Source organism: Pleurodeles waltl, chromosome 6, assembly GCF_031143425.1.
Source record: "Pleurodeles waltl isolate 20211129_DDA chromosome 6, aPleWal1.hap1.20221129, whole genome shotgun sequence".
Lineage (NCBI taxonomy): Eukaryota > Metazoa > Chordata > Amphibia > Caudata > Salamandridae > Pleurodeles > Pleurodeles waltl.
The window spans coordinates 377,338,218-377,365,821 of NC_090445.1; the positions used below are offsets into that span (position 1 = coordinate 377,338,218).

General features: G+C 43.6%; 1 protein-coding gene across 1 annotated transcript in view; it reads right to left on the reverse strand.

The window, feature by feature from the left end:
* Positions 1-14,726: 14,726 nt before the first annotated feature.
* The window catches only part of LPCAT4 (lysophosphatidylcholine acyltransferase 4), a 536,940-nt gene continuing 524,062 nt past the window's right edge, over positions 14,727-27,604 (reverse strand). The window contains exon 14 of the mRNA XM_069238305.1: positions 14,727-17,887. Within this exon, the coding sequence (XP_069094406.1) occupies positions 17,691-17,887 (197 nt within the window). The 3' untranslated portion in view covers positions 14,727-17,690. The remainder of the gene's footprint in view (positions 17,888-27,604) is intronic.

Below are 27,604 nucleotides of genomic sequence, written 5' to 3' on the forward strand. Positions count from 1 at the left end.
AATAACGAATGCAAGAGCTCACCAGAGTTCCTCTTCATCTCCCTCTTCACCTTCTGCCAAAGGATCGGCCGCTGACTGCTCAGGATGCCTGCAAAACTGCAACAAAGTCGCAAGACAACTACTAGCAACCTTGTATCGCTTCATCCTGCCGGCTTTCTCGACTGTTTCCAGGTGGTGCATGCTCTGGGGGTAGCCTGCCTCCTTCTTGCACCAGGAGCTCTGAAGAAATCTCCTGTGGGTCGACGCAATCTTCCCCCTGCAACCGAAGGCAACAAAAGACTGCATCACCGGTCCTCTGGGTCCCCTCTCAGCAGGACGAGCGTGGTCCCTGTAACTCAGCAACTCTGTCCAAGTGACTCCCACAGTCCAGTGACTCTTCAGTCCAAGTTTGGTGGAGGTAAGTCCTTGCCTCCCCACGCTAGACTGCATTTCTGGGTACCGCCTTATTTGCAGCTGCTCCGGCTCCTGTGCACTCTTCCAGGATTTGCTTCGTGCACAGCCAAGCCTGGGTCCCTGACACTCTAACCTGCAGTGCACAACCTTCTGAGTTGTCCTCTGGCGTGGTGGGACTCCCTTTTGTGACTTCGGGTGGACTACGGTTCACTCCTCTTCTAAGTGCCTGTTCCGGTACTTCTGCGGGCGCTGCCTGCTTCTGTGAGGGCTCCCTGACTTGCTGGGTGTCCCCTCTTTCTCCTCATCCAAGTGTCGATATCCTGGTCCCTCCTGGGGCACAGCAGCATCCAAAAAACCCAACCCCGCGACCCTTGCAGCTAGCAAGGCTTGTTTGCGGTCTTTCTGTGTTGGAACACCTCTGCAAGCTTCTTCACGACGTGAGACATCCATCCTCCAAAGGGGAAGTTCCTAGTCCTCTTCGTTCTTGCAAAACACCAAGCTTCTTCCATCCGGTGGCAGCTTCCTTGCACCCTCAGCTGGCATTTCCTGGGCTCCTGCCCACTCTCGACACTGTCACAACTTTTGGACTTGGTCCTACAGGTACTCAGTTCCAGAAATCCACTGTTGCTGCATTGCTGGTGTTGGTTTTCCTTGCAGAATCCCCCCTATCACGACTTCTGTGCTCTCTGGGGGTTGTAGGTGCACTTTACACCTACCTTACAGGGTCTTGGGGTGGGCTATTTTTCTAACCCTCACTGTTTTCTTACAGTCCCAGCGACCCTCTACAAGCTCACATAGGTTTGGGGTCCATTTGTGGTTCGCATTCCACTTTTGGAGTATATGGTTTGTGTTGCCCCTATACCTATGTGCTCCTATTGCAATCTATTGTAACTTTACACTGCTTGCATTACTTTTCTTGCTATAACCTGCATAATTTTGGTTTGTGTACATATATCTTGTGTATATTTCTCATCCTCATACTGAGGATACTCACTGAGATACTTTTGGCATATTGTCATAAAAATGAAGTACCTTTATTTTTAGTATATCTGTGTATTGTGTTTTCTTATGATATTGTGCATATGACACCAGTGGTATAGTAGGAGCTTTACATGTCTCCTAGTTCAGCGTAAGCTGCTTTGCCATAGCTACCTTCTATCAGCCTAAGCTGCTAGAAACACCTCTTCTACACTAATAAGGGATAACTGGACCTGGCACTAGGTTTAAGTACCTCTGGTACCCACTACAAGCCAGGCCAGCCTCCTACAAACGGGAGATAGGAAAATGGTATGGAGGAGAAAATGAAAATTACAAGTTATAAAGCTAGAACTCCACATCAACCTCCTCCACTCTGACACGAGTCATGACTGTCTTCCTTTCTAGCATGTTTCACGTCACCTTGCTTTTTATTACACCTACTTTTTCCCAAATGTCTGTCGCCTCTTTTCACATACTTTCTGTATAGCTTTGTTCTCGTTGTTCATCTATGCAGGAAACAGAAAAATCATTTTTCACTTATACCAAATTTCACCATCCATGCCGTTGGTGAGGTGCTGAGAATAAAATCAGCAAATCTGAAGTACAATAGAAACATTGGCATTCAAAAATCATTTAAAAAATCTATTTCCCTTTCTAGCATTCTAGAAAACGTCACAGCAAATATTAAAGAATTTGGATGTGGTCAAGTTTGAAAGCCTAATGTAAATACTCTGATACATTGAAATGTTTTGTCACGGACTAAAAAGCCTAGCCACTGCACGTTTACAAGAGAATGGCAATTCTAATTTCACTTGAATGAAAACTGCATATCATCACAGCATGTCTTTTTGAGACTGTACAGGACATTTCTCTTTGTATTTGTTCTTACTTTAAAGAAAAACAAGAAAAAGCTACTTACCTTCGGTAACAATAGTTTTCATGGATATTTTTTTTTCCTGACGATTTCTCACCTTATAGAATTCCTCCATTCCCCAGACAGAATCTGGAAACGTTTCGCTCAGAAATAGCTCCCTAGAGCCACCCAGATGGAGTCATGCTGCTTTGTCCACCCAGGATATGATGACAGTAGAACATACAAGACACCAACTACCAACAGTTCCTGGTACTTTTCCAAGACAGTACCCACCAGAAATATTGTTGCCGAAGGCAAGGAAAATATTACTTATTCTGTGATCATCTGTTCGTAGCTTGTAGCGCTTTAGATTCACATGCTCAAAATGCTCCTGTCATCTGGTATTGATCTGGGCGTTTGCAAATAGTTTTTCTTAAAACGACGCTCCGTTCCCAACATATCTTGTAGCTCACCTCTTAGTGAACAATGCCCCAGGACAAAGACTCCACCTCAGATTGTTTTTCCCCGAGTGGGTGAGTAATGCTCATGGAGGTGAAAAACCTCTTAAAGCATCACTCACTTCCAGGGAGGAGGAGGGGCGCATGTGAATCTACAGCATCACAAGCTATGAAATGACACTTAGAGGGTAAGTAACATTTTCCATTTGTAGCATGTATGGCTGTAGATACACATGCTCTGCACAGACTGTAGAGCCGTACCTCCAGTAAATGGTGACTAGCAATCTGACGATGCAGATGCTTGAAACATAGTTCTTAACACTGGCCAACTAAAGCCTCCTGATGGACCTGAACATCCCCCCAGTAGTGTTGGGGAAACATGTTTGGCCAGTACAAACACCTACTACAGAAATAAATCATATGAAAGCCGTATTTCAAGTGGTATATGCTCTGGGAATGAGCTGTAATGTACTTCAGCATAACATGTTTGTATCACTTTAGCAATTCATCTAGCAATACCCCTCTTAGAAACAGGTTTCCTTATTGAGGTTTGACAAAAGCAAACAGACAGTTTTGCAGATGGGTTAAGTTTCTTCATTGTAATACATTAGACATCTACTGCCATTAAGTGTGTGTAATATCCTTTCAGCCAAAGTCACTGGATATGGGAAGAAGATAGGCAACTGAACTGTCTGGTTTACATGAAAATGGGTAACAACGTTTGGTAGAAACTTTGGGTTTGTCTTCAAAACTTCTCTATTTCTCTGTACTTGAACGAATGGTTCCTCCACAGTTAGTGCTTACAGCTCACTAGGTCTCCCCAGAGGCATGACAGCAATCAAGGAGACTACCTTCCGGGACAAGAACTGCATTCCACAAGTGGAAAATGGCTAAAAAAGAGGACCCATTAGTCTTGTTAGAACTGTATTCAGTTTCCAGGCTAGCACTCGAAGAGTTCTTGGACTAATCACCTTTTTATCATTTTAAGGCCCTCATGAAAGTCCTGACCACAGCTATTTTAAAAGAGGATAAATGTTCTGTGTTCTGCCTTTAAGATTTCACTGTAGATAAATGTAAAGTTATTTAAGTGTCTGCCAAATGCAACAAATAGCATATGATGGTTTGAACAGGTGCTTTAATGGAGTCTATCTGTTTTCCTCAAACAATAATGACAAATCCTTTCTACCTTGCCTAGCAGGTCATGCGTGGTTGGTTTATGTGCCTTGCACACGATTTGTATACACTCCTGTAGGAATTTAAGTTAACTATCTTCTAAGACCTCAGGTGACAGATTGCTATGCTAAAGTTCTGAGGTCTGGAGGTCTGAGTTGACCTTAATGTTGAGCCAGGAGAACTTGTCTCAATGGTAGCTCTTCGTGAGGATACACAGACATTTCCAGCAACACTGAATACCATGGCCGTTTAGCCCAAGTTGGTGCCATCACACTGGGGCATTAGATATTTGCCTAATTTTCTTCACAATGCATGGAATAAGATGAAGTGGAGGAAAAGTGTAGGCGAATATCCGTGACCAATTCATCTATAGTGCATTGCTCATGGTCTCTGGGTGTGGGTAACTGGAAACAAGATTTTGGTATTTTAAATGGTAGTGAACAGATCGATTGTGGCATTGCCCCATTTGTAAAAGTACTTGGAGATTCAGCTCCCATTTGTGGGCTTGTTGATGCATCCTGAATAGCAGGTCTGCAAAATCAGTGTCTCCGGAAGCTCTTACACTAGACAAACATGTGAATCTTTGGGCCAGTTCTGACAATTGGGACAAGCAAGTTCCTCTCTTGCTTCTGGATGTAATACACAGGTGTCATATTGCCCATCTTCATTGGAGCTGATTTGTCTTGAATGAACATATAAAGCTGAGTGGCAATTGGATTACTGTGAGGCTCCAGGTCTCTGATGTAGCAACCCTGTTCTTGTATCCTGGTACCCTTATTAGTCCTGTGTTGAGATGTGCCCCCTGCCCCATAAGTGAGGTGACTGTAGTAATGGTCACCTGTGGTTATGGGTCCAGAAGAGGCCTGCACAGCAACACATTTTTGTAGTTCAACCTTAAGAGTGTGTGCGGGGTTCTGGGGTCTACCAACACTATATCTTTCCATAGACCTTCCGCTAATGACCAGTGCCTAGCTAGACACTTGCAGTGGAGGCATGTGCACTATTGCATTACCCTATTGCATACCATCACCCTATCTTGGTTTTGATAGGCTGTCTCCATTATGAAATTTGGCAAAGTCCCTAAAAAAGGTTGGACCTGCTGTGGCACAAGGTGTGATTGTATGGCACTGACTATAACCCTAGTCTTTGTAACAGGAACAATGCTGCTTAAGTGTGTGATAGGCATTGCTCTAGGCTGCTGCTCTATTCACAGCCAATTGTCCAGATAAGGAAAGACGTGAATGGTGCTTCTATGCTGGTTTGCAGCTACCACCTTTAGACAGTTGCTAATTACTCTGGGGGCTGTTGTGAAACCAAAAGGTAAGACTCTGAATTCGTAGTGTGGTTCTCTTATCACAAAACACAGGTAACAGTCATGTGCTGGATACATGGGGATATGGAAGTTAGTATCTATCCTTGAGGCCAAGGGTTGCCATCTAATCCGCTGAGCACAGCAGTGGAATGACATCCTGCAGATGGCCATTGTAGAGCGCTATGAACAGATCTGGAAGTACAATAACCTAAGGTCTAACCTTTTTGGGGATGAGGAAGAACATGAAGTGGATTCTTTTTGCCGGGTCTTGAGGGGGCACCAGCTGAATGGCACCTTTGGCGAGGAGCATGTGTACTTCCTCCTGCAATAGTCATAGGTGGTCTAAACTCATTTTGTGGTGATGAGGTGGTATGTTTGATCTGGTGGTGTGGAAGTCCAGTGCAGGCAGTACTTCTGCTGTACCAGAGAGAGAACCCATTTGGGAAGAACTAACAATCTACTCCCAACAGGTGCTCTGTGACTGGGAGAAATGATAGGCAAGTCACTTCTTGGATGAAGAAGTGCCATTGCTGGAGATACTACTTCCCCTGCCTATGCCATTTCTACAGCAGCCACTTCTACTGAAAGAGTTTCATCTGAGTGTCCTATAAAGGCTGTTGCCATTGATATCCCAAACTTTGGGAAGGAGCAGATTAACCTGTGGTCTGGGAATCCCTGGGAGAATGCTAGTTTCTCAGTTTTTTGTGCATTGATTTGCGGTTCAAATATACTCAAATACTTAGTCTAGTGTGTAGGAGGCTGGCCTGGTTTGTAGTGGGTACCTAAGATACTTACACCTTATACCAGGTCCAGTTATACCTTATTAGGGAAATGTAGGCAGTGTCTAGAAGCCAGGCTCTCTAGGGGTAGTGTGGATGAGCAGCCAAGGCCTAACTAGGAGACATGCAAAGCTCATGCAATACCACTGTAGTCACACAGTACACACACACGAAAGAAAATACTCAATGTTACAAAAATAAAGGTACTTTATTTTGGTGATACAAATTCCAAAAATACCATAGAGTCTATACTCCCTTGGGAGGTAAATAATACACAAATTATATACACTAGTATGCAGAAATAGCTGTAAAAACAGTTAGAAAACATTGCAAATAGTGAAAGTCACAATAGTTAGAAATGGGCCTGGGACATATGGGACAAACCATATACTAAGAAAGTGGAATGCGAAAGTCTGTTTCCCACCTAGGCAAGTGTAGTGTGTAGAGAGGCGCTCAAAGTATTAGCAAACACCAAAGGTAAGTAACAGAATCCACCCCAGAGCCCAGGAAACCAGGAGTAAATCACAGCAACTTTCCTAGAACACACAAGAACACAAGAAAGAAGATTATGCAAGAACCAGAAGAGACTGCAAGACACAAACAATGGATTTCTGGACCTGAAGACCTGTGGAAGAAGGGGACCAAGTCCAAGAAACACAGAAAAGTCCAGGGAGCACAACAAAGGGTTCCATGCCACCGGAGAACCACGCAGAAAGTTGTGAGTCATACGAAGGAGTACTAATGGTCAGAGCTGCACAGTGCACAAAGAACTTCGTGGAAGGATGCCAGCAAGCCTTGGCAACTACAAAGCGCACAGGGGGTACTGTCTTGCATGGGGAAGCTTGCTCTTACCTCCACCAAAGTTGGACAGTAGGACGTCAGGACCGTCGGGACCACTTCAGTTCACCACCAGTGATGCAGGATCGAAGCAGCTCGTCAGGAGATGGGTCTCACACAACCAGTCGTCGTTGCAGAGAGGTGCTTGCTGAAGCCGTGGATTGACTCTTTCACTCCAAGGGAGATTCCTTCTTTCTTCTGGTGCAGGCCAAAGACAGGCTGTCCTTGTAATGATATCTGTGTTTTGACTATTGACTCCATGTCGCACCACTTTACACTTGGTTTAGCTGTCCACTGTCACATTAGTGGTCACAAGTTACAGACTCCATTTTCTATTCAGCTTAGCCTTAGCTTCACCGCCACGTTAAAGGTGCAAGTATTTTTTTGTGCACTACTTCTTTCTCACCAAGGGCTAGGACATAACGTAGAGGAGTAAGTCAGTCACCAAGATAAAGATGTACTAGGATGATGTTTATGGTACGGCATGGAACGGTTTAGTTTTGGGAGGGACACCTTGGGAACCTGGCCAGTTCCAAAGTGTTTCTTTCAAAGCTGACCTGAAGTAAGCTTTGAATAACAGGCAGTGGGGGGATTTTCTAGAAATCTCCTCTCTGGCTTGTTTAAGGTATATAAGGCTACTTGGGCCTACCACGTCTAAGCCTGATGGATCGGACTACATTTGGATTTTGTCCCCAATTCCATGCAAAATTTCCATACATAGACCAACCCCTTGTATGCAATCTGGGTCTTTCCCCCAATCACAGAGAAGAGGATTGTGAGGCCTGTCGATCGTTTTGATCCAAAAAGACCCTGCGTGATCGGAGAGCCAGGAGACTAGAAATGACATCGACATCATGGAAGAAGAAAAGGCGCAGACAGCAGTTTCCATCAGAGACACTGACTCCGAAGACGACTCTGAGGAAGATAGACTCATCACTGTTGGTCAGCACGTGAGTACGACTGCCCCTACGCCCACTCATAAAAAGTCCTCGAAAGCCTTGGGTGCACCACTGCCAGAGAGCCATGGTTCGACCCAAAAGAAGATTCTCGACGACCGACCTGGGTTCGGTGCCGAAAAAGGCCTCACCTCTGTCGATACCGGAGACGAGCAAGTCCACCAAGCGCTCATCTTCCAAACCGAATTGATGTCCCCAGTCTTCGGAGTTGAAGCCTCGATGCCCTGCTTCGGAGCCGAAACACCCGGCTGTATTTTCGGGCCCGAAAAATGAACATCTTCGGAGTCCAAAAAGTGTTCTTAATCGGAAGAACAAGGACTTTCGAACCATCTTAAGCAGAGCTCAAAATCACTTGACGAACAGTCATATAGACCATCTGATCATGTTTCTGAGGACACAGAGATTCAACTCATCCTTGAAATCATAGATGAGAGACAATCAAGGATTCATATCCATAAAGAGACTGGCAGAATAATTATTGCACCTCCTCTACAGACCAAGAGAAAGTTGGCTTTTCAAGAACATTTAGATACTGCTCCACCACCAGCAAAGATTTTTAAACGGAAGGAGAAGCCATTACCTATGCATACTTTCCCCCCTCATTCACCACAACTTTCTTTTTCGCCACCACCCACTAGCCCACCACCTTTGCCTTCACCAACTTATTCGCAATATTCTCATGGTGATACGGTTGATCCTTGGGATCTCTATGATCCGGATCCTATTCCTGCCAATGACCTGGACTATACCCTTCCAAACCTTCTCCACCAGAAGACACTACTGCATACAGGCAGGTTATTTCTAGGGCAGCAGCGTACCATGGGGTGCTTATGCACAGTGAACTCTTGGAAGAGGATTTTCTTTTTAACAACTTATCCTCGACACACTCACCATATCAGTGCCTCCCAATGCTATCTGGCATGATTAAGCATGCGGATGAAATATTCAGTGAGCGGGTCAAAGCTAGGGTTTTAACACCAAGCATTGACAAAAAATATAAGCCTACACCAACAGACCCTGATTACTTTACCCTCCAAGTACCTCCAGACTCAGTGGTTGTGAGTGCCGCCAGAAAGAAGGCCCCTGACTAAGAGTAGGAAATTCGATGCTGCTGGCAAGAGGGTAGAGACACAAGATGGTAAGCAATGGCGAATTGCATACTCGCAAGCCTTGTTAGCAAGGTATAATAGAGCCAACTAGGACGAGATGCAGGAACCCCTACAACACCTGCCAAAGAACACCAAAAAAAGCGCACAACAGATTGTTGAGGAGGGTCAGGCCAGAAGTAACAACAAAATACGGTCTGCCCTTGATGCTGCAGATACAGCAGCTAGAAGCGTGAATACTGCTGTCACCATACGCTGACACGCATGGCTACGTTTCTATGTATTCAAGCCAGAAATACAGCAGGCAGTGCTAAATATGCCTTTCAATAAAAATAAAAAAACACCTGTTTGGTTCGGAGGTTGACACTGCCATAGACAAACTCAGGAAGGACTCAGATACTGCCAAAGCAATGGGAGCCTTCTATACAACACCTTACAGAGGCTCCTTTTGTAGACAACAATTTAGAGGATTCAAGCCACAATCCACAGAGTCTTCTACCTCCCAGGCAAAACAAGGGCAACACCAACAAAAGCAATACCAGAGAGGGGGATTTAGAGGTTCTTATAGAGGCCAACACTTTAGAACCAGAGGCAAATTCCAGCCCTCAAAACAAGCCACTACCCCATCTTAACAGTGACTTATTAACCATCCCTCAACCCCACACATCTCCTGTGGGGTGAAGATTGCAGCAATTCCACTCCCAATGGCAAAATATCACCACAGACCAATGAGTACTTTCGATTATCCGCAATTGTTATTGCCTAGAATTGATTTCTACCCCTCCAAACATTCCTCCACGCTATCACAGGTTGTCCCTAGAACACAATGTTCTATTACAAGAAGAAGTACAATCACTACTACTAAAAGAGGCAATGGAATTCGTCCCAAAATCTCAACAAGGAACTGGGGTATACTCACTATACTTCCTCATTCCCAAAAAGGATGGCACTCTCAGACCCATTCTGGATCTTAGATCTCTAAATCTATACATCCTGTCAGAATATTTTCACATGGTAACTCTGCAGGACGTCATTCCACTACTACAAAAACAAGATTACATGACTGCATTAGTCCTCAGAGATGCATATTTCCATATCCCCATCCATCCCGCTCACAGAAAATACCAAAGGTTTGTGATAGCAAAAAAACATTATCAATTCAAAGTTCTGCCATTCGGCATAACAACAGCTCCAATAGTGTTCACAAAATGTCTAGCAGTAGTAGCAGCTTACCTAAGAAGACAACACATACATGTCTTTCCATATTTAGACGATTGGCTAATAAAATCAAGCAATTTTATACTATGTCAACAACATACTCAATACACAGTAGAGACCCTACATACACTAGGGTTCACTCTCAACTACCAAAAATCTCATCTTCAGCCAGCACAAGTGCAACCTTACCTAGGTGCTATTCTCAATAAGCTAAAAGCCTTAGCAGCATATCCAAATACACAAAGGATACATGCTTTCCAAAATCTCATACCACAAATGCAGTCAAATAAACAATACACTGTAAGATTTATCATGAAACTATTAGGAATGATGGCATCCTGCATAGCAATAGTACTGCATGCAAGACTAAACATGAGGACACTACAACAGTGCCTCTCACAGCAATGGTCTCAAGCACAGGGTCAACTGAAAGATCTAGTGTTGTTAGACCGCCAAACGCACAGGTCCCTTCAATGGTGGAATCTCAGCAATTTAATGAAGGGGCAGTCATTTCAAGTCCCTGTGCCTCAGACCACAATCACAACAGAAGCATCAATGATAGGTTGGGGAGCTCACAATTCAAGGGGAATGGGACTCAAAACACCTAAATTATCACATAAACCATTTAGAATTATTAGCTGTGTCCCTTGCCCTAAAAGTGTTTCAACCACTTCTCAAATGTAGTGCGTGCACAGCCAATATTTAGATGAAAATTGCAGCACACACTACAAGATCCGGCAGGAGTTGCACTACATGCCCTAGAAGATTACACTCAGCAAGAAGTAAATGACATTATGGATCTATATAAACAGCGAACTGGGGAGTCCTTATTGGCTTGGGTTGTGAGGATTTTTGAAACTGGTGTCCCTGGGCTGATGTTAGATATAGGAGACTCTCGCAAGTTCTGTACTATAAGTTTTGACCCAGTAGTACAGGAACAGTTTAGGGGGTTTCAAGGACAACACCAGACCACTTTGTTGCATCTAGTGGTTGAGGGATGTAATCAGAAATATCCAACAGATTCAAAGTGCCCCCCCAATGAAAAACCTGGTATACTTTACGAGATGCAATGCAGAGAATTAAAGAGGAGGCAATGAAATCTGCCATTTTCTTGGGTAATGCACACCAATTGTTAGATGGACCACTCACTGTACCAATAAGAAACAAAATAATTCACCTTGCTCCACCTGCTTATAAGCAAGCAAGTATGACTCTACTCATTAATCAGACAGGACAGGCTATGAAAGATGAACTAGAGGCAGTCAAGAGAGTTGGGTGAATTCGGTATTTGGGAGAAACCTGAGACATCTTCAAGATCTGAGGGTCACACAGATAATAACAGTGTCTAGGAGTGACATGTTTATGGCATTACTAAAAGATGGTGTCAGCAAAGAACAGATGGATGGGATATATACCAAAAGCTTGTGGGAGATGTCGCGTAAAAGGGGTTTGGATCGTAAGGAAGGTAGCAGAAAGATAAACAAGCAAGATAAAAAACATGGAACACAGAGCCAGATACCATTACCGGAGGAAAGCAAAGAAAGGGAGAGAAATGTTTCCTCATGAGAGAGAGAGAGGAAAATCTGGACAGTGACTGGTTAACATTTGAGAAGAGGGACGGAGGCGAGCCTGCTCGCAAATATGAAAGCATATATCCACACCTCACTTGAGCAAAAGTTGACAGGTTTAAATCAGATTAGGAAACTGGCCAAGCTCTGGTACAAAGTTGGGCTTGTCGAGATAAAAGACCTCAAGTTGATTTAGAAATGCATTGGAAACGTAAAAATGTGCAAAACGTTCGAGCTTTAGTTGACACCGGGGCGAGGCCTCTTTGATTTATGGAAACCCTAGGAAGTTTAATGGACCGCATTACACCATTACAGGGTTGGGGGGAAGGCAGACCCCCACTGTGCAAACTACAGTACAAATGAAAATAGGAAGAACACCAAAAACAGAATATACTGTGTTGATTGTGCCTCTTTTAGCGTACATACTGGGAATTGACATTTTGAAAGAAATGACTTTGTATCTGGATGATGGTTATCATTAATTTGGAACGAAGAGATATATTTCAGTGGCAGCCATGACAGTAGGTCATTTGACGATACCCCCAGTGAAGGTGCCCCTGGCAACCAAGGTAATTCATTTGAAACAGTATTGCATTCCTGGAGGGCATGATGAAATAAGTGAAACCAAAAAAGACATGATTGACGCTGGTGTGATAGGTCCAACTACTACTGAATGGAACAATACCCTCTGGCCAGTTAAACGACCTGACGGGCAGTACAGAATGCCGACTGATTACTGTGAGCTGAATAAATATACACCCCCATTTAACAGCCCCAGTCCCAGAAACCATCACTTATGATTGAACGAATACAGAAACATAAAGGGACATGGTATGCCACCACTGATATTACCAATGCGTTCTTCTCTATACCCTTGACGCCAGAATGTCAGTAACAATTCTCATTCTCACACGGTGGTAGACCATTCCGGATGCAAAGGCTCCCACAAGGGTATTTACATAGCCCCACCATCTGTCACAGGCTGGCGGCACAGCACCTGGATGAAGTATCTGCCATTCCAGGTGTGCAACTGACCCATTCCATTGATGATGTGATGAGACAGAACAGGTGCAGACTCAGTTGGCGCAGGTGGTGGAACTCTTGCAGAGTAAGGGGTGGATCATTAACACAGATAAGACACAAGGACCCTCTCAAAATGTGAAGTTTCTAGGGATTCAGTTAAAGCAGGGGCATAGAGAGGTGTTGCCACAAGCGAAGCAGAAGATTCTCGAGTTTGCCACTCCCCGCACTAAGCAGGAGAGACAGAGATTTATTGGATAGTTTGTTTTTTGGCGAAAGCACATCCCTCATTTGACTCCGATTTTGGCCCCTCTGTACAAAGTGACAAGGAAGAAATATGAGTTTTAACGGGGTGATGAGCAGCAGTGTGCTTTTGATTTGGCAAAGGAAGGAATTCAACAGGCTTTTGACTTGTGGCCAGTGCATGATGGAGACATTGAGTTACATGTAACTGTTCAGGGACAATATGCAAATTGGAGTATGTGGCGAAAACGGACGAGCGTGCCCCTGGGGTTCTGGACTATGGAACTACCTGACTCTGAGGAGTGCTATACTCCTTTTGAAAAACAGCTTTTGGCCTGTTACTGGGCTGTAGTGGATACTGAGCAAATAACACTAGGTCATAATGTAATTCTGAGACCTGAAATACCAATCATGCAGTGGTTGATGAGTTCATGTAAATCTCACTGTACAGGACATGCACAGGAGGCTAGTATCATACGCTGGAAATGGTACATAGAAGATAGGGCTCGAGTAGGACTGGCAGGCACTGCAGCCCAACATGAACAGGTGTCACAAGCCCCTGTACAGGATGAGGAGAGGGTGCAAGAGGTACCACAGGTAAGAGAGTCACCAGTGAGATGAGGTACACCATTTGACTTCTTGTCACAGTCACATGAGGATAGGAATCATGTATGGTTTACTGATGGTTCAAGAGAGATACAATAATAGAGAAGGTGTTGTCCTTTCTCCGGCCAGGTGTTATTTTAATGACCTATTTTGTATAATTATTTTGTGAACTCCTACCTCTTCTGGAGCTAACTGAGGAAACCTCTGTGCCCAGACATTAGCAGTAATAATCCCCTTACACACAAAACATGTGAATGGGAATTCTTCCTTCAAATGACAATTGACAATGTTGACTCATCTATGTATTCATCTTTTACATGATTTTCTATTTCACAGACTAACAGAAGATATTGCTAAAGACACAAGTTCAATCAACTAGCTGTAGGGTTCACAACAACCTTAAAAATGTAGTTTACAAACATCTGGCTAACAGTTAGAGCTCAGGTGATCGCTGTAAGTACAAGACATTCTTGGAGAACTCTGGATGTTCATACTTCAGGATTGAGAGGGGAAGAGGACATGCAATTACAATTTCAGGCCTAAGCAATTAAAAATTTAAAATAAAAACATTTTTGTTCCTTATTACACTTTTCAATTCAGACTAACCCCATATTTAAGGGAAGAATTCTAAATGTTGTGACTGAAAATATTCAGGATGGCATTTTCAAGGGTAATAAAATGCAGTCAATCATTCACGTTTGCCTTTTCAATTTACAAGTAACTATTCAATACATTTCAATGCGAACCCAACTACATAAGAGATGGTTGAGATGAGCTTCTCAGAATTCTGTAGGAGAAGCTCCAAAATGGTACACAGTTAGACCTGTCCTTTTCATCTTGTGCTCCTTTGAAGGAGAGGTGCCAGGTGAGAAACTATATCTGAGTCTAGGAGACCAATATGTGTATAAAAAGGACAGGAGAACCTCATTATGTAAAGCAGTTTAAAATGGTTGAGCTTTTTCTTTCACCATACAAATGAACACTCACATCTGGTGAAGTGTACTATATGCAATGCTGCTTAAGTAACACTATAGTGTGACACAGATACATACACAACCTTCACGTGCCCTAAGCCAAACTCTAAATGATGAGCATCCACTGAAATCCACCTCTCTCTGATGCAATCTAAATGCTGTAAAAATGTTTATGTACAATTCTAAACATGGAATAAACAAGTTTTGCACACATAATTGCACACACTCACTTAAAATGTGGCATAGCCGCAATAATTTTGACTCAATCAGGGAGGTTTATTTGTGGTGAGAAATTTGAAGCTGCTTAGCGACAATGTACAGGTTTATCAACAGTTACAAAATAACTTAAGACTGTAGAATGACGTTCTTTACATGGTACAACCACCTCCATCCCCCTCTATTTCCCCACAAAACCAATCCCCCATAAATAAAAACATTCATACTTCTGAAAAGTTGTTTCCAAGGTGATTAAAAATATCGCAAGGGGGTAACACGAAGGCACTGAGGCAATAGCGGGCAGTGTTAAAGGAATACACGGCACAGGCACAAGAGAAAACTAAGGATTCCTAAGAAATATAAAAAAAATCCCTCCTCCCCTAGACTGCAAGCTCCTCACTGTTCACAGACAAATTAGTATAGTGTAGGAAATTGCATTTTCTTGGAGGGCTTGAAGCCAGCTTTGTGTACTGAACATATAATATAATGAATACCTATTCTTCCATGACAAGAGGAATGAGCATCTATGTTGGACAGTATGTTTGCATTTTGGCCAGGCACCGGCTCAACTGGCAAAATTACATCTCTTAGGCACAGTTAATGACGGATATTAGCCTTCTGTGGCTCTGCCACCGCACTCAATGAAAATTTCCAAGGACTGTCAAAGTCTGAACCTTGAGTGAGTGTACGTGCACTGGACGGCCGAGTGTCACCAATTTGTGATTTGTATGATCCAGACTCAGTTGAATAACACCCTCCCGCTAAGTGGTTATACCTAACATGTATCATAAACAGTCTCAGAGATAACGTGGTAGAGTACCCTTGATAGAGATGGAATTAATTTCTGTTGAGAGATGGAGGCACACCTCTGTGTGCTGGTGAATTTTGCATTCTTCAATGACAAGAGGAGTACGTATCTATGTTTGAAAGATTGCTTCCATTTTTTCTAGGCACTGGCTCTATCAGCGGCACCATCTCATGTTCCTATACATATATATATTTATTTATATATAGGGTCTATTGTATTTGCAAGGCACTTGCCCCGATGCAGAGGTGCATGGCCTATGACTCTTAGGATCTATAATCTAAAACAGTCATGTTGAGACATATCTAAGAAATAGGCATCTCCTGAGTGGTAGGCCTACGTGATACACACAGGCTGCATTATGTGCTTCAAGCAGGGCTCCAGCTAATCCTGCACTTTACTGGAAAGCTTCACAATGTGCATTTACTCAAACTGCCCCTCGCAAGATCAACATCGAGCATAGCTGCAGCAGAACCTACAAGTGAGGCCAAGTGTCAATCACAAGACATTTCAAATAGTAGTTAAATATGGGAGCTAATAGAATTTTCAGAGAAAGTAAAGCAAACAAAAGCTCAGAGGCCCATAACATTGTGTGAAAAACAATGCTCCCTCCGTCTAGCTCTTTGACAAACGTTTTTCACTGAAAAGAGAGGTAGTCATTCTAAATGACAGACTGAAGGCCTCAGCTGAGGAGAAGGTACCAGGCTCAGATGGATGCATCACCATAGGTGCAATGGAGTGTGCGACACTATTATCAGTATATAAACATCATGACACTAACCACCATATACAGAGTTTGTGACAATAATGGCCCTATATTCAGCTTGTAACACAGGCTACCTCGATAAAGAGATTGTGGTTGTAGCATCCCATACAGTCTCTGATGTTACCAGCTGTATATTCACTATGTGATACCAATTGCCAAACATACATGTGGAGGTTGGTACACTAGCAGTCCTACAGGCCATTTGTAGAAGCTGTTCTAGAAAACTAGCAAAGCCAATAAACACGTTGACTTTACAATACTAACAGCCCTATCAGGCTAAGAATATCAGTCACTTTGTGCAGCTTTAAATACCACTGGTTTAAGTAACCTCTGAAGCAAGCTGCCATATAGAGCCCATGGTACCAGTGTCACTAAATAATATATCAAAACAGTGGCCCTGCAAAGTCTCTGACCTCAATGGCTGAACACAAATTGGTAATCAGTGGGCCTTCAAGGTTTGTAAAATCAATAGACCCACACAGCCTATAGCACCTGTTGCACCACACAGGTGGCCAGATTCAACCAATAGTAGTAATGATTTACAGTGATTACACAATCAGCGGCCTTACATGGCCAGCCTCACAAGCAGTGAAATACAGCCTGATACACCAGAGGCCCTCTCCACAGCCTGCAACACTACGCACCTTACACAGACAGTGATACAAAGGGAGTTACACAGCATACAATAGAAGTGATCTTATACAACTAGATATATGAGCAGTCGTACAAATCTGGGATACAGTCTGAGAAGACAATGGTCCTGCAAACCCTAATACCATCTCCTGGTATGCAACCACCAACACTAGCATGGCTTCAGCATCCCAAAGTGACCTTACTTCTTCCTCATCATCCAACCATAGAAGACCAATCTACTGAACAGGCCATGTGTTACGTCAGTGAAGTCCGGAGACGCAGAGAGGAGACCAGCAGATTAAATCCACTGATGGACATTGCAATATCACAGGTTTCATACAAAATCCAGTTCATTCTTTGTAATCCTCCTGGAAAATTGAAGTGTTTGGAACAAAGAGAACATGGGGCAGAAATGAAGGTGGAGGACCAAGGGGGGAGCCTTTTAGCCTGCCGCCTTCACTGCAGCACCAAGGTCCCCGAAGAATCCAGCATCAAACTCTACACTTTCAAGAGGTGGTTGGAGTTATCCACTTTTTACTGTAAAATACCTTTAAATGGGCCAAAAAATTTAAGGCACGTGCAAAAAATCCTTCCAAAGCCTGAGCTGCAGTCTCCTGTATTTCCTTTTATAAAAATACTTTCCTTTATTTTAATATATTTATATATTTAAGTGGAAAAAATAAAATAAAACTCTTAGGATAGAGTTTTTTAAATTTCATAAAATCTTCTGTTTTCCTTCGTGATTTTTGCCAAAGGTTGTACAGCGCCTCAAATATCCACAGTATGGCTGTCCAGTTTAGTCTGTCTTCACATGGGAGGCAGTGCTGCTAGGCCCATTAACCATAGGTCCATTGATGCAGGTACCATTTTCAGGGACAAGAGTCAGTTTTTCTTCTGTCTGCTGACGCCTCTTGTGAGTCATAGGAGGTCTCAGGTAGATGAGGAACAGTTGGCTGTAATCTGGGTGTGAAAGGGCAAACTCCTGGAACACATCTGTGTGGGTGACGAAGAAAAATGGTTTAACGGGAGATAGGAAAATGGTATGGAGGAGAAAATTAAAATTACAAGTAACATAGCTATAACACTGCATCAAACTCCTCCACTCTGAAATGAGTCATAACTGCCTTCCTTTCTAGCATGTTTCACGTCACCTTGCTTTTTGTTACACCTACTTTTTCCCAAATGTCTGTCACCTCTTTTCACATACTTTGTGTAGCTTTGCTCTCGCTGTTCATCTATGCAGTAAACAGAAAAATAATGTTGCACTTATACCAAATTTCACCATCCATGCCGTTGGTGACATGCTGAGAGAATAATCAGCAAATCTATAGTACAATAGAATCACTGGCATTCTAAAAACATTTTAAAAATCTATTTCCCTTTCTAGCATTCTGGAAAACGTCACAGCAAATATTAAAGAATTTTCGATGTGGTCAAGTTTGAAAACCTAATGTAAATACTCTGATGAACTGAATTGTTTTGTCACAGACTTTAAACCAAGCCACTGCACGTTTATAAGAGAATAGCAATTCTAATTGCACTTGAATGAAAACTGTAAGATATCACAACATGTTTTTTTGAGACTGTACAGGACATTTCTCTTTGTATTTGTTCTTACTTTAAAGAAAAAGCTACTTACCTTCGGTAACAATATTTTTCACGGATATTTTATTTTCCTTACGTCTTTCTCACCTTATAAAACTCCTCCATACGCCAGACTGAATCTGGAAACATTTTGCTCAGAAATAGCTCCCCACAGCCACCCAGATGGAGTCATGCTGCTTTGTCCACCCAGGATATGATGACAGGAACATACCAGATACCAACTACCAGCAGTTAATGGTACTTTTCCACCCCTCAGTGAGGTACTCACACACATGAAAGAAAATACTACTACTAATACTAGAACTCACCCCAGAGCACAGGAAAGCAGGAGTAAATCACAGTAACTTTCCTAGAACACGAGAAAGAAGATTATGCAAGAACCAGAAGAGACTGCAAGACACCAATAATGGATTCCTGGACCTGAAGACCTGTGGAAGAAGGGGACCAGGCCCAAGAAGCACAGAAGAGTCCAGGGAGAACAGGAACCCCTGCTAACCAGGATGAAGGTGCAAAAGAAGAACCACTGGTGAAGAACAGTTAGTACTGCACCTGAGAAGATGGATGCGGGTTCATGGTTGGTACAGATGATGTCCCTCGTCAGGAAAGGGGTCCCACACAACTGGTCATAGTTGCAGAGAGGTGCCTGTTGAAGCAGGGGTGTGACTCCTTCACTCCAAGGGAGATTCCTTCATTCTTCTTGTGCAGGCTGAAGACAGGCTGTCCTTAAAATGATATCTGTGTTTGGACCACTGACTCCATGTTGCACCACTTTGCACTTGGTTTAGTTGTCTGCCGTTACATTAGCGGTCACAAGTTACAGACTCCATTTTGAATTCAGCTTAGCCTTGGCTTCACCGCTACGTTAAAGGTGCAAGTATTTTCCCGTGCAATGTGTTTTCTCGTTCATGTTTTTATTCTGCTTGTTCTCTCTCATCAAGGGCTAGGACATAACATGGAGGAGTCAGTCAGCAAGTTAAGGATGTACTAGGGTGATGTTTATGGTACGCAGGGATTGGTTTAGTTTTGGGAGGGACACCTTGGGAACCTGGCCAGTTCCAACGTGTTTCTTTCAAAGCTGACCTGAAGTAGCTTTGAATAACAGAGAGCTGGGAGGGGGTGGGGAGGTTCTAGAAATATCCTCTCTAACTAGTTTAAGGTATATAAGAGACCCAGGATTGACTGGGCGATTCAGAGACTTCGGTCAGGATTGAGATGTCAAATGCCTGACATCCCGTGAGGGTAGATCTTTCTCTTCCACCGCTGATCTTGGAGTCTACTGCTTGAAGCTACTGAGAGAAAGATGAACAAGCAGCTGTGCCCTATGGTGATTAATTTTTACTAATTATTTGGTTTGCATTGTGCATGAATATATATATATATATATATATATATATATATATATATATATATATATACATATATACAGGTATCTGTATCTTTGCACGTACATATTTGCTGTTTATAGATTGAAGATTCTTTGTACATGTTCTCACTTTATTGTTGCACACATTTTAAAGGTGCACTTTCAGTTGTACTGACCTTCCTTTACGAGGCTTGCAGAGTGATTTAATACATTTCTTCTTTAGACTAAGAGGTGCATTCCAGAGATTCTTTTCAGTGTATTTTAGCTCGGTCAGCAGTAAAGCAAAACAGTCCTCTGAGGCTGGACGACCGGGAAACAGTTGCAGTTACTGGCAGGAGCTAAAGATACAATGTTGCAGAAGTCATCTTTTCTTCTTTGTTGCAGTTTGTAGAGTTCTTGGAGGGTCCAGATGCAGTTTCTTCGGTAATAATGTGAAGTAAAGGATGCAGAGGATTCCTGCCGGAGTCCTGCAAACCGAATCTGGAGGATCACACAAGAGAGAGACCCAAAATAGCCCTGAAAGGGGGATTGGTAAGCTAAATAGGTAAGCATCTATCAGGGGATGGCTCTGACATCACCTGCTGGCACTGGCCACTCAGATGCTCCCAGAGTGCCCTGCCAACTTGGAATCCAAGATGGCAAAACCCAGGGACTCTCTGGAGGAGCTCCGAGCACCACCCCTGCGGTGGTGATGGACAGGGGAGTGGTCTCCCTTTTCCTTTGTCTAGTCGCGCCAGAGCAGGGACTGGTGGTCCCTGAACTGGTGTAGACTGGATTATGCAAGCAGGGCACCATCTGTGCCCTTCAAAGCATTTCCAGAGGCTTGGGGATGCTACCTCTCCCAAGCCTGTAACATGTATTTCCAAAGGGAGAGGGTGTAACACCCCTCTCCCAAACGAAATCCTTTGTTCTGCCTTCCTGGGCTTGAATTGCTCAAGCAACAGGAGGGCAGAAACCTGTCAGAGGTGGCAGCAGCTGGGGCTGCCTGGAAAACCTTAGAAGGCTGGAATGGCAATACTGGGGGTCCTCTAAGGAGCCCCCAGTGTGCACGGAATCATACAACCAATGCTTGATACCAAACATGCCTATGTTCGGAGTTACCACTATGTAGCTGGAAAAGATAGTGACCTATGTCCAGTACACGCATAAAATGGTGAACCTGCACTCACGAAATCTGTGAAAATGGTCCTGGAGGTCGTGGGGGCACCTCTGCTAGTGCGGGGGTGCCCTCACACACAGGTACTCTGCACCCTGCCCTCAGGGTTGGAGGGCCTGCTATAGGGGTGACTTATAAGTGACCTGGTGCAGTGTAAATGGCAGTGAAAGGGCACATACACCTTTTCACACAGGCTGCAATGGCAGTCCTGTAGAAGCCTTTGAATGGGCTCCCTATGGGTGGCAAAAGAAATGCACAGCCCATAGGGATCCCCCGAAACCCAATGCCCTGGGTACCTAGGTACCATATACTAGGGACTTACAAGGGGGCACCAGTATGCCAATTGTGGGTGAAATAATGGAGTACCAGTATCTTACAACCATAAGTTAAGGGAAAGAGCATAACTACTGGGGTCCTGATTAACAGGATCCCAGTAGACACGGTCAAAACACTGACAAACAGGCCAAAAGTGGGGCTAACCATGCTAGAAAGAGGCCACTTTCCTACATGGTGTCCCCCGTTTCCAGTTATGATTCATTAGGGGGTCCCCGGTTTCCAATATTGATTCAGTGGGGGGGTTTCGGGTTCCAGTAATGATTAAGTGGGGGTCCACCGAAGTCTAAGGGTTAAGAACCACTCGAGTAGATGATATGAGACCTTTTTGTGCCTGCTGCTTGTGGCAGGCAGACCTAGGTGTTTCGATCTGCAGAGCACCAATGGCCTTAACAATCCTTGTGTGTCTGATTTTTTTCCAAGCATTCAGCCGACCTTAGTGCTGAACAGATGCTCACTATCAAACAGAAAACTAATAAGGTGCTGTTGAACCACTGGTCTAAAGCTGGACACCTTTAGCCAGGTGTAGCATTGCAGCAGGATGGTATTGTTTATCTCCCTGAGCCTGTGTCAGAGTCCAGGGCACAGTGAATAGTAGCATTCAAAATTACTTTCAGCTCCACAACAAGGTTCTTGTCCCCTCTTGCAATAAGGCTCAGGAAGGTGCTACACCAACTTCACCATTTCCACCAAGTGATAATGAGTGTCTCTGGAAAGACTAGCAACTGAACTGGTGATCTCCACTGAGTAGCTGCCCAAATAGCAATTTGCTTCCCAATCAAGGATTCTTGATTTTCTACTGATGTGTGCCACTAACGAGTCAGGTGGACATGGCCCCTGATGAAACCAGGTCATGCGAGGCTGGCATGTACTTCATCTCAACCGTTTGGTTGTCTGTACGACACTTGACCATGCCTTTTTCTAAGGGCAGACTTCTCAGGTTTGGATAGGTTTGACTAATAAGCTGTCGGCCTCAACCACGTGGACCTGGCATGGTGATATCTGGTGGGAAGATTCACAGGAAAGGGTTCTAGGCCAGCATTCCCCTAGCGCTCAACAAGATAATCCTCAAAAGAATCATCCCTATCCCTGGATGTCACAGGATCAGGTCCACCATAGGGGCTACTCTGGTCTAAATCAGTGTGGTCTGAAGCTATAGACAGCTGTGATGACTTGTGGTGGTTATGTGAGAGGCCAATGTTTTTTTTTTTTGTGCTATGCAGAGGAGCTGGCGGCTGAAGTCAAGACAAAGGGGTGGGAGCTGTGATGGCCATGGTTGAGCTCAGCTCAGTTTATGGCGAGCTATCCAACTCACTTGCATTTCTAGGTCTAGGTACAGGTCAGCATCAGTGTAATGAGAGGGGAACAAGCTGTCCACCTCCTCATCGAATGTTTGTGAAACCCCTGTGCTGCAGCTGAACAAAGAAGCCTCCAGACTCCTATAGTGCTAGCGTAGTGCAGCGTGCATCTTAAAGTTGATGGCTGGGACTTGGTTATTTCAAGAATGACAAACGTATGGTGGGAGCTAGAGGGTGGTCCAGCCCTATGGAGCACCCACCAGCAAAAGTGCAATTGGTGGCCCTCTAGGGCCATAACCCTGAAGGTGCTCCAGAGGGAGCCAACATCGCCTTAAAGATCTGCAGCACAGCCTTGCTAAAGGCTTCATTTTGCAGAGTTAACGAGGCCAAGGTAATTTGGATGACGCTGCAACCAGTCTTGGCATAGGCCCTAAGAATCCTGACTAAGTGACTTCTAGCACAATTTAGAGTGGAAAGAGGAGGCGAATCACATTTGGCCTTCTTGCTCTTATGGCAAACATTGGACTTCAACTCACCAGACGACTTTGAAAAGGATGATTTGATGGAAGAGCAGCACCATGACTCGAAGCAGAACTGCTGCTTTGTATGAAACCTTTTCTAATATTCCTCAACATATAACTTGACTTACTGCTCGCTGACCACCTTGGGATATATCACAGTGCAGTTATCGTACAACCTCAAATTGTGGCCAAACCAGACACAACAGAGGAACACGTCAGTAGATCCATGACCAACATCTGCTTTCTGCAGTTGCAGAAAAGCTTAAAACTGGTCATCTTGGGATAAGACATAATTTCCACTCTGGCACACTGTAGTTCCTTAGTTTGATAATGCGTTGGTAGGCTGATAAAGCTGGGAGTGGAGCACCTGATCTGCGTGGAATGGTGCGGAAAGATGGAAACTGACATCACTTTGCAAGGGTTACGTCTTTATGTAGCTCCACTCTGTCACTTCCAGGGGGGCACAAGGTTGTTGCAGACTCTGATGGCATCACCTGGTGGCATGCAAGATCAATTGCTTTAAACGATTCCAGATCCAGGCTGTTGTCTGGGAATATTCTATAGGTGAGACATCTGTGGTTAGAAGTATCCATTGGTGTTTAATTTTGTAGACACTAGTTAACAGGGTACACAGTACTGCATTAATTTTCTAGTGCTCACATATATCCTTTCTCACATTTATCACATAGCCTTTATTAAGCTATTGTAGGAGTTTCTTTCCAATGTGTTATACCATGATCCAGTAGTATGGTGTAATCCTTTGCCTGTGTCCTACCATTGTTTATGCTAGTCTTAGCTTTAAAACCAATAAAATGCAGTCGCAGCACCTTGCTCTTCCAGGGACAGCTCTTCATTAATAAAGCCTCTACTCACCACAGATAGACTCTAGACTTACTTCAAATTGGGTACAAGTTGTCTCTTCACTCTTTACTAGTTTCCTACCTCAGGGGCCACAGAACAAAAAGTTTTGAAAGAGTGTGGAGGAGAGCTGAGTTTCTCAGCTACCGGCAACACACCTCATGGTATGTAGACAAGGCACAGCAGTGGAAACCAGCTGTGAGGCTCTGAGCTGAATTTGCATTGAGTCCCATGGTAGCAGGCCTCAGAGTCGCTCCAATATCTGTGGCCCAATAGTTGCTGATAACTATTATGCAACTATTACTATTATGCTGCTGTAACCAACATGCAGTCATCATGGATATGTTGCATCAAAGGTAGAGAGGTGGTGCCTATACAGGTATTAACTACATCTGCATCTATTTCTTTGTATACCACTGTTTTGAGTAAAAAAAAAAAAAAGGGGGTATCATAATTCCCAGCCAGAGTACATGTGCCACAAAATATTTTCAGGCTGCCTAGTGTTACGCCACTAAATCTTCTAGCAGTTAACTAAGTACCGGTAGGTAATGTGGCATCTTCATATTCATCATCATCATCATGTGCTCTTCCATCTCCTTTTTCAAAAGTATTTTACTCTGCTACCAATCCCAGTCATGCAGCATTGTTGCAACACACCGCCATCACTATTACAAACTCTAAGTGAAGAAGCAATATGATGGAACAGGTGGTTTGGTCTATATAGAAATTATAAGGTATCTACTGACAGAAATCCTTTACACTATTTAGAAAAAAGGGATTTTATTGAATTTGATAGGGTCCGAGGCAAAAACGATTTTTGATCATTTACCACACATTAGCCCTCGAGGTGCAGCATATAATAAAAACACTGACATACTTGACAGACCTAAATTACAGAAGAACCATGTGTGATCATGGAGAGATTTAATTTTTATTCTAGACATCAACTAGCTAATGTGCTGCAATGTTAGTTATGTTGGCTACTAACTGTTGAGTTTGCAACAATGTTGATCTGTATATACTTGACCAGATCACTATGCACCGTTTCAGCAAGAAGATACAGGAGAGTTTTTGAAGCCTAACAATCTAACTTTAGGAGAAGTTACAGATAATGTCAACAGAACTGACAGATCAAAACAGATCACTTAAAGTTCTAAATGAAGCCACAGAAGGACAAGAAGCATTAGCCTTATTTAGAAACACAGTATACTGAGAGTGAAACCAATGGAAATAAAAAATCAGTGTGTAACCTCATAAAGGAAAGTGCACAAGAAGTGGACCAAAAATACATAAAGCTGCATGACTAGCCTTTAAGAGGGACTTCAAGTGTGGGAAGGCAGGTCATTTTTTGAGCACATGCAGATCATAGCATTACATTAATTCAGTGAAAGAATACAATCTCAAGATGTTAGTGCAGTCAAGGATAACCTAATCCTAGTTGTTAAGGAACACTATAAAGCACAGCCATTTGTTTACTCACCAAAGACAAGTAAAATGCTGTATATGCAGTATTGGAAGTGCTAGTCAACTCCTGATCATTTTGATACCACAACTCTTCTTTTGATAATAAAAAAAGAACAGACTTTATAAATGTTTGGTCCTCCATTACTTTTCCGTCAAGCTCCATCTTAGGAAAAGTATGTGTGGCCAGACATGGGCAACCTATGTTAGGGTCCCAAAATCAGATTTACGTAGTAACAGCATAACTTCTGAAAATGCTACTAACCCTTTAAATGTGAAGAACGACTCACTGACGTCCTCCACACTACCTCTGCAGTGCAGAGGATGTCAACAGGTCATCCTCCTGGGGATCGTGGGGGAAGCTCCAGTTCTCTGACCAGAGGCTTCCCCTCATGGTGATTGTAGTGAGGGCTGGTGTGGTATCACTTCTGCGTCAGCTCCTGCCCATCAGTGACATCAGCGCACTACACTGCACGCTGACGTCACAGATCCAACCAGACAGCAGAAAGAGGAGCAGGTAAGACAGCTCCCTGCGCGTCCCGTGGGTTTTTGCCCCTCCAGCCTTCCTTTCCAAATATGAGAAAGGTATCTTTGGAGAAGAAAGAGTCTTCTCTTTCCAGTGATGCCTTTCTCAAATTGATCCCTGCTTGTGGATCGCGAATGCAACACAATCTATGAGCAGGGATCACGAGACACTAGGGATGTTAGTTTATATATTCGTGGGAGTTTGGCCCCCTGCCTATGGACGACCACCCTCCAGGAGGCATATTCATTATATTTGTGTTTTCCCTTCCCTGGGGGTGCCGATTGGCCTCGTTAGAGAGTGGGGTGCGCCTAGGGAAGCGTACATTTGGCAGTCTTTTTTGTTTTTATTTTTGTGCTGCCTGGGGCCTTTCCAGCTTTTCAAGAGCATAAAAGGTATAAAGACATTGCTGGAAAGGGGACACATTCCCATTTCCAGCAATGCCTTTTTCAAACTGATCCATACTCCTGAATCACTGACACACAGTGATCCATGAGCAGTGACCACTTGACACCAGGCATGTAGTTACATACATTAAAGATTAATGTTTTACATATTTGTTTTTAATTTTGTGCTGCCTGGGGTCTTTCCAATTTTCTCAGGCAACACAAAAAGGTGTAAAGGTATAGTTGGGAAAGGAAGAGTTACCTTCTATCGGTGATGTTTTGGTGGAACAGATCCCTGCTTGTGGATCGCGACTGCACTGCAATCCACGAGCAGGGCTTCCACTGTACACCAGGGATGTCTTAATTTGCATAGTGGGTCAGCCCCATGGGCATGGTCCACCCTTATTTATGTTTCACCTTCTCTGGAGGGGCACCATACTGGCCCGAGGTGGTGCCCAAATGGACGTCCAGAGAAGAGAAAATTTGGTAACCATTTTTTTTTAGGTCGAGCATTGCAGCATGCAAGTGCTGCTCTTCTTGACATGTTGTAATTTATTCTGTGGGCTTCAACCACGCCCATCACTTTTATTGGTTCCTGGGCCTCCCTTTCAAAAATCCCTTGATGTAGCTGGTAAATGCTTTACATTTGTCCCACCTTGAGGCTGACTGGTTACTGCCTTGGAGACTGACCCTGTCACATGGATTATTGCACGATCTGCCATGTAACTTAGTGTAGCCCACTATTTTTCTCTTTTGCCTCACCGCTTTGCGCTGTGTGGCCATATGTTGTTTATTCCTCTTCCTTGCTTTCGGGTATCTTGCTGTTTCTTTGCGATGTCTGTGGGGTCTTTTTTTATTATTTTATTTTTGCAGTTTTATCTACACAAAGGTATTAGAGCACTTTATTTTTTGCAGTTATATGTAACACGCACGCTACATGAAGGTATTGGAGCGCTTTTTTTATTTTGCAGTTTTATATAGAACAAACTTTATAAAAAAGGTATTACAGCACTTTACATGAGCACCGGTTACATTACACAAGAACACATTCATTTTTGGTAGCAAGGGGAGATTAATTGATTTGCTCAGAATCACAGGATGTTGAGCCAGCAACAAGACTCAAACCGTGTTACCCAGCTCCAAAGTCTGGTCCTTTCTCTCCCCTAGGGCTCTTTGTCTGGTACCTGTTGGGGTAGACTGTGAATA